This window comes from Myxocyprinus asiaticus, chromosome 19 (assembly GCF_019703515.2).
Source record: "Myxocyprinus asiaticus isolate MX2 ecotype Aquarium Trade chromosome 19, UBuf_Myxa_2, whole genome shotgun sequence".
NCBI classification, from domain to species: domain Eukaryota; kingdom Metazoa; phylum Chordata; class Actinopteri; order Cypriniformes; family Catostomidae; genus Myxocyprinus; species Myxocyprinus asiaticus.
The window spans coordinates 1,528,396-1,536,156 of NC_059362.1; the positions used below are offsets into that span (position 1 = coordinate 1,528,396).

Here is a 7,761-nt window from a genome sequence, read left to right on the forward strand (position 1 = left end):
AGCAACGCCTCCTGAATGAATTGATGGGAGGATACGGAAGCCCTGAACTGCACTGTGAAAAAAATTCACTAGGTGAATATTATTATTATTATTATTTTTTTTGGAGTTTTTGTGCCTTCCTGGGCCTATGTCCTACAATTTTTTCTCTCAAAAATGTTTTTTTTTTTTTCTCCTTAAGAGGCAACTTTTTTTTTGCTTGCTAGCTGACAATTAGCATGCAGTACCAGCCTCGGCCACCAGGTGCCACTATCAGTAAGCATGAAATATTATGTTTACAAGGCGACAGATGACAGCTGTGGTACTTGATCTGTTTATTTTTATTGTTGTTTAATACATCAGGAATGTTTTGAAAATCTTAATCAAGGAAAGAAACATATCATGTTTGAGAGTCTACTAATATGTGAGATCCCCCAATTAAATGAATATACCTCAGGTTACATATGTTTTTATATGGCATTCATTAAAAAACATTTTTTTTGGAGAGAGAGAAAAATATTTTGAGACAGAAAAAAAACATTAAAAGAGAAAAAAATTTAGAATTTTTTTATTTATTTATTTATTTTTGGAGAGAGAAAAAAAATTGACAGAAAAACATATATTTTTGAGAAAAAAACATTTTGGAGAGAGAAATGTTTTTTTGTTGAAAGAAAAATATATTTTTGCCATTTGCCTTTTTTCAGGGCTTCCATAGCAGGAGATATTTTGGTGCTTTTTTCAAATCCACAAACAATCCAAAACCACCAATGGGCGACTTCAGTCGGGAAAAAAATGAGAGCAATGTATTGTGGGTTATGTAGGTCTCACGGCCGCTCTTGACGGTAATCCTGTTCGAGAAAGCGTTTTACATGAACTACAAGTACCTGCTTCCCCTGAGCACAGTTGCGCATGCGCAGAGAAGCAGCTTCGTCAAATGTTTTGTTTGTACTCCATAGATTTGTTAGCCGGCTAGCGCTCACTGGCGGAAATCAAGCGGAGTAGGATGCGATTTTAGCACAATCCGAAATCATCGGTGCTTTTATAAAGATTATCGGCTCAACCACTGCGTTCCTCACTTCTTTTAAGTGTTCATTTCTTCTTAGCCAAGGTTTTGGGTGGAAATCGACGCAGGATTTAAATAATAACGAAGCGATTAAGTCGTGTTCCCTTGAGATCCGGGCAGGACAGTCGCTATCTTTCTCTCTCTCTCTCTCTGTGTGTGTGCGTGCGCGCGGATCATTTCTCTTTATCTCATTTACAGACGTACTCTGTAGTTGAAATGGCTTGTGGGGCCACGCTGAAAAGGACTATGGATTTTGATCCTTTGATGAACCAAGCGTCTCCAAAGAGGAGGAGATGTGCGCCCATGTCCCCGTCCTCCTCCAGCGCCTCCCCGCAGAAGTACCTGCGCATGGAGCCCTCGCCCTTCGGCAGAGTGTCTTCAGCCCTCACCACAGGTCTGTACGGATCTAAGATAACAAACACTCACTGAATCAACAGTATAGATGTGAGGATTCCTGTAGAAAACTCCCTCTAGCAACATGCAAATATGATTATCTCACTAATACCCTCTATTACAGCATCACCGAACACTTCAATAATTTTAAGATGCTGCTGAAATCAGTAAAGGCAGACAGATGTGTCACGATCTCATTAATAAACTCAAGGACATAATCGGGTTCGGGTCTCTCACCTTATTGGCATTTACGAAGATAAGTGACAAACGCGTCTAGTCTAACGATCTGATTTAAAAAGGTGATTATTATTGTTATTAGTGTAAATTGTCTATTTAGAATAGTTCCGTTATAGACGGGAGATTTTTAATGTGGCTCCTTGAGGTTTGTATCTCTTTACTAACATGTCTCTCCACTATACACCCCAAACAAACACGTTTAAATTGTGCTTGTACTTGACACATATCAGTGAAAGACGTGTTGTGAGAAATCACACCTGTTCTGTGATAGTCACCGAGTCGGGGAGCGACCCACACTTTTTCAGCAAATCGTTTATATTGTGAGTTCGGCTTTGCTGCCATCTTTGGAGGGCGGGGTTTTGGAGAATGGGCGTGTGGTTGGGGTGAACAAAATGGCTGAAAATGGTGAATACAAACTTAAAGTTTATTGAGAAAATTCACCGTTTTTGTGAAAAGAAGCCATTCAACTCTCAACCGAAAAACTGAACTGCTGCTATTCTTAAAGACACAGTAGCAGTTCAGCGTGTGTTCTACATATCAATGTAAATATGCATGTAAACATGTATAAAATGCAACATAGGACCAATAAATGCAATTTCAAGGCATCTTTTATTTATATAATTTATTAAAAAGCTAAAATGTGACTAATGATAAAATAAAATTAGTAAAATCAATATTTTCATAATATACCGTGTTAGAAGGTTCCCTGTATAATTAGCAGCATTAGCTGAGAGAGAAATTCTGTCAAAGTGGACATTTATAACTGAAGTATACCCAAATGAATCAGAATCAAATCTGTATCAATACCCAGCCCTAATTTTAAGGCTAGATAAGAAACTTCCTTTTGCAATAGGAAATATGTCAAGGCAGGAGAGACAACTGTCTGATCATGTTAACACAGTCACTGTGGAATTAAAGTGCCCTGCAACTGCATTTCTGAGCTAACATCTGTCCATCAAACCACAAAGCCTGTTTTTAAAATGATGCTTCCCTCTTCCAGAGCAAATTTTGTGCAACATAAAGCAGGAGTACAAGCGCATGCAGAAGAGAAGACATCTGGAGAACAGCTTCCAGCAGACAGACGCTTGTTGCCCCATCGACTCGCAGCCACACACCTCCATCAGCAGCACAGCCACACTGCCAGGTACTGCACGCCATCTGCCAGAATGATTTTGGCCTAGTGATGCACGCTTTCTTTTAGGATTATCCCTCACTATCCTGAAACATGCCTGTGATTTTGGATTTTTGGGTTTCATTCTGTGGGACCAACCCTTTGAACACCCACTGGAGCTGTGTATTAGCATTGACATAGGGCGATTTGTTTTGATTTTTTTCTCTGTAAGGAGCCTCTGGATCGGTGTCGCCCTCCAGACGGGAGCAACCGTTATTCACGCTGAAGCAAGTGGGCATGATCTGTGAGCGTCTGCTGAAGGAGCGTGAGGAGAAGGTTCGGGAAGAGTATGACGAGATCTTGACAACCAAACTTGCAGGTATTGGCAGTTGCTATTGTCATTAGGGGTTTAAGCACCTGTTGTACCATATGTCGCAGTCGCAAGTGCCACCAGAACCAAAGCAGTGCAGAAAGATTCTCAAGAGTCTATTAATAATAACCAAAAACGTAATAATTTAATAATTATTGAACTTTCGATTCATTGTCGCCAAATCGTAAGAAGTGAAAACATGAAACACAACAACACATTTTTTGAGATGTTAACACACGTGTATGTCTTGCACACAAGGGCAGAGAATGTCAACATTTATTCTAGAGGAAAAGGGTTAATTTAGGGATTTGTCGAGCTATTTTCTTTTTCCCGGGTTTAAAATGAACATCGAGTCAACGTCACAGGTCGTGACGTACGTGGTTTAGGCTTTCCATTGAATTTCAACAAATCTACATCATGGGTGTTATCCATATTATTCGTGAGAAGGCGTGGCTTTTACCCTTTGACAACTTAGTCATTGTCATGCACGTGACCAGTGCTTCAAACTCTCAAGTGCCATCAGTTAGTTGAGAGAATTGATAGTACTGTGACGCAAGTCCCCTGTGCTGCTGACAGAAGGACAGGACAGGCTTTCATTCAAAGGCAACACCTTTTAAATGTTAGCACAGCACGCATTTGTTTACGTGAGTGTTTTGAGATATGCAGTGATGTGTGGTGTTCTTGACTGGGACTCGTTAGAGACGTGGTTTACATTGATTGTCCCAGACACAAACGCTATCCATCCATCCATCTATCCATCCCTAATGTAAGTGTGTTAACCGATCTAAGCACTTATTAGTCTCAAAAAAAGTTCCAAAAGTTATTAATGTGTAAAAAACATTAACATATTTTCTATACAGAATACATGGCTTGGCATGTATTTGCGTATTAAATTACAGATATAAATGACCAGTGTGAGTAAAGTATTGTGAGCTGACAAAACATGTATAATTTATTTGTGCATTCTGTTACAAGCAATTATGAGAATCTTTGATGCTGTTAACGGCATTATTAAAATAAAGCTGAGTGATTGGATCAGACAGTTGTTGTGTTCACTCCCCCTTCTCTCCTCACTCCGCTACTGATCACGCCCACTTTGAGGGCATCTTTTAAAAATGTGGTGAGAGCTCAACTGTACTGAAACAGGGGGGTGTTGTGACCCTTTAAATGGTTATAACTCTTGAATGGAATGAGATATTTTCACCAGATTTGGCACACTTATGTAAGGGGTCAATCTGAGGACACATTTAAAAAATTGCCCACCTCGGCCACTTGGTGGTGTTATACCGATGACAAATTTAAAAATAGCTGTAACTATGGCACCATTGCTCCAGTCGACTTGAAATTGTGCATGCAATGTCTTTGTCCAAGGTGTCATCAAAGTCTATGAGGACAATTGCATATCTTGAAAAACATGACCGTCATCGACCAATCAACTTTCAGCAACTAAGTTAACAAAGGCCGTTCAGAACAAAACATGGTGGGCCTATTAATCTCTTGGCCCAAGAGGTCTGGGAGACACTGTCGCGTTTTACATGTGTGTAAACGGTTGTATGTTCTGCGATGTTTTACACAGACACACGTTATTCATATCATATGATAGAGCTCCTCATTCTGAACAAATTTGCCTCAAGAACCAAATTGATTCTGAATGAGCGTGAAAAATGTGGTGGAGATCGGACAATAGGTGACTGCAACAGTATGGTCAGATCTCCTTGGTCCTCAAACTAATGGTTCTGTTAATAGAGTGCAACAGTGCCCACCCACTGTGCCGGTTCCGGAAGTGTTTTTCCCATTGACTTTTCATAAAAGAGTTCTAATCCATGAACTAAACCAACCAGCTCCGAGGTGAATCACAACAGTACAAACTTTGTTTTGAAGCAAAAGTATTTGAAATTCAGACAAAATGACAAAGACAAGACTGTGTACTTAACGTCTTTCATGAGGGAATGAACTACAATCCCATGAAGCATTGCGAATGATGTAATCGCATAAAAATGATGGGAATATATAAAATTATTGATTTATACTATTGAGAACTATTGACAATGTATTTTAAGTTTATTGCAAAACATTCTGATATATACAAATAAATAACTAGTTTGAGGGTGAAGTGAGACCGACTCTAATGTGTCACTCTTAGAGCGTCATGAAAGTGGGCTGTCTCTTCCGGGCTTTTTTCGCAGGCTTGCTTGGCCGCAGTTCTCTGATTGGTGGATCTTTCTCTGCTGTACCATGGGTAATGTAGTTGTTCACCATGTATTCCACTATCAAACACGATTTTTAAACAATGCCTTTAAAGAGGCCTGTCTTTAAAGTTTATATGTTATCGTTAAAATAATTTCATCCATGGAAAGAATGAACCGGATTTCTTCTTCCGGAACCAGACTGTTGCACTCTATTATGGCACTTTATCTCTATTTTATGTTCTAACAGACTGTCTTATTAATACTTCATATCTTTAAAAGCATGCACTTAAAGGCCCTAAAGTGCTTGACCCTGTTCATTAATTGCTGCTTGCAGTTTTGTCCTGAAACACAGCTGTCATCACAACATGTTATTTAATAAAATGAACAAAATATGATCTCCAGTGGAGCTCAAAATTAAAATAAGGGTCTATTTTTTTGTCTCCTAACATTATAAGTGCTTAATAAGGTGAATATTTTTCTCTCCAGAACAATATGATGCATTTGTGAAGTTCACCCATGATCAGTTGATGAGGCGATTTGGGGAGCAGCCTGCCAGCTGTAAGTAATGCCTGTCAAAATATTGTGATCCTGTGCTTAAAGCTGAAGTATGTAACTTGTTCAGTGTTTAAATACTTCTATCCCAGCTTAATATGCAAAGACAGTCATAAGTAAACCATTCATAGGTTAATTTTCTTGAAAACTATAAACACTGTCTCTGTGGCAGTATGAAAATTCTTCTGTTTGAGCAACCCGTCTCAAGAGAGACAATAACATTGACTTGACCAATGGCGTGAGTTGGGGACGGGACTATCTGTTTGTTTGATCAATGGAAGGCGGGGTTTATTCAACAATGTTTATTCTTGAAATTCCTTTTGGTGGCGCAGAAATTACATTCTTCAGCTTTCAAGGGATAGGTAACCCAAAAAAAAAAAATCAAAGAATATTGAGTCCACTCTTTTCCATATAATGAAAGGAAATTAGCACTTTTGGTTTTCAGTATCTTTTTCTCTGTCCGTCATGTTCACTTTTTTGTTGTTTTTTTTTCTACAGATGTGTCCTGAGTGGGCCCGTGCCATGACGCATCCTGTTCTTCTGTGGTCATTGCCGTGCTCCAGTGGATCTCTTTGCCTGTGTGAGCTCTAGACACACAAAATAGGTCCAGCTGGGTTTCCCGCAGTGCCAATCGCATCCTTTTCCCACTGGGCACAGAGTATGTGTCAGGCTTCTGTCAGTGCGTAAACCACTCTCTCAATCTCTCTCTTCAGCAGCCGAGTGCTTCCTGCCAACCATGACCATATATGGACCTCTGCAAAACTATTATTCAAATCAGTGGCTCTTGTGTCTCTCTTACTGAACCCTGGATATTTATTAGGCTTTACCGTTGCCTTTTATACAGTCACCTCTTATTTCATCCTGGAGTCTTTTTATTTTTTATTTTTTTTTATTTTTGATGTTTCATTTCATTAAATGCCTTTATTGACAGCAAATGATGTTGATTGCCATGATACATGTGAGATGTTGAGAAATGGGCGTGTATCTTCGAGACTGCTGTTTATAGGTTTGTGTAAATACATCCTCTCATTCATGTGAAGTTTTCATGTACAAATCATATACAGCATTTATTTGGTTTGGAGTCTGTTTTCATGCTTTGAATTTTTTTATTTTATTTTTTTTCCCTCTGCATTATGGTTTTACTGCTCCTGTAGTTTAAATGACTTTCTGTTGGGAAAAGTATACCAATAAACTGTTTACATAACTTGTGTTCTTGCAGTTGTATATGCGCAATAGGTTAAGCAGTGAATGCAGCAGAAGAGATTACTTAAATGTTTAAAATCATATAAATCAAGATTACTGATTACATGTCTTGAACACTAGTTATACAGTACTATTGACATAACCCTCTGGTAATTTATTGGATTGGTGGTTGTGGCGATGACAGCTCCATATTTCAGAATGTCTACTGAATTTAAAAGGGGCCATGGAAATATCAAGGTGTGTATAAATGGAATACGTGAACTATTTACTTTCCACATGAAAATTTATGAACTACAGAGTTGATTAAAAAAAACCTGCTAACACTTCACAATAAGCTTGTATTCATTAACATTTGTTATGCATTGCTGAACTACATTAGTTAACATGAGCTAGCATGTAGTAATCTTGGTTATTATTATAATAAAGAAAATTCGACATACACATTAAAAAAATGTATATATGTTAACATGCATTATATGAACTAAACATGAACAATTGTATATTAATACATTATAAACCTAGATTAATAAATGCTGTAATAACATTATAGTGCATTTACTAATGTTAACAAATAGAACCTTATTGTAAAGTTACCAAAAACAACAACAATGCACTCTCCTTTCGCTTTCCTTTATTCATATTTCCTTAGATATGTCTATAAATCAGC

At 38.2% G+C, this 7,761-nt stretch overlaps 1 protein-coding gene across 2 annotated transcripts; it reads left to right on the forward strand.

Annotated features, from left to right (window-relative positions):
• Nucleotides 1–798: 798 nt before the first annotated feature.
• On the forward strand, nt 799–6,525 carry LOC127410186 (akirin-2-like). 2 transcript variants are annotated; one of them, XM_051645317.1, is made up of 5 exons: nt 879–1,433; nt 2,670–2,813; nt 3,013–3,159; nt 5,826–5,897; nt 6,390–6,525. In XM_051645317.1, the coding sequence occupies exons 1-5, from the start codon at nt 1,256–1,258 to the stop codon at nt 6,398–6,400; spliced, it is 552 nt and encodes a 183-aa protein (XP_051501277.1). In that variant the 5' UTR covers nt 879–1,255; the 3' UTR covers nt 6,401–6,525. The 2 variants fall into 2 exon arrangements, with proteins under 2 accessions (XP_051501278.1, XP_051501277.1); XM_051645318.1 differs by lacking the exons at nt 5,826–5,897; nt 6,390–6,525 and adding an exon at nt 5,337–5,817 and having other exon boundaries at nt 799–1,433.
• Nucleotides 6,526–7,761: the final 1,236 nt, after the last annotated feature.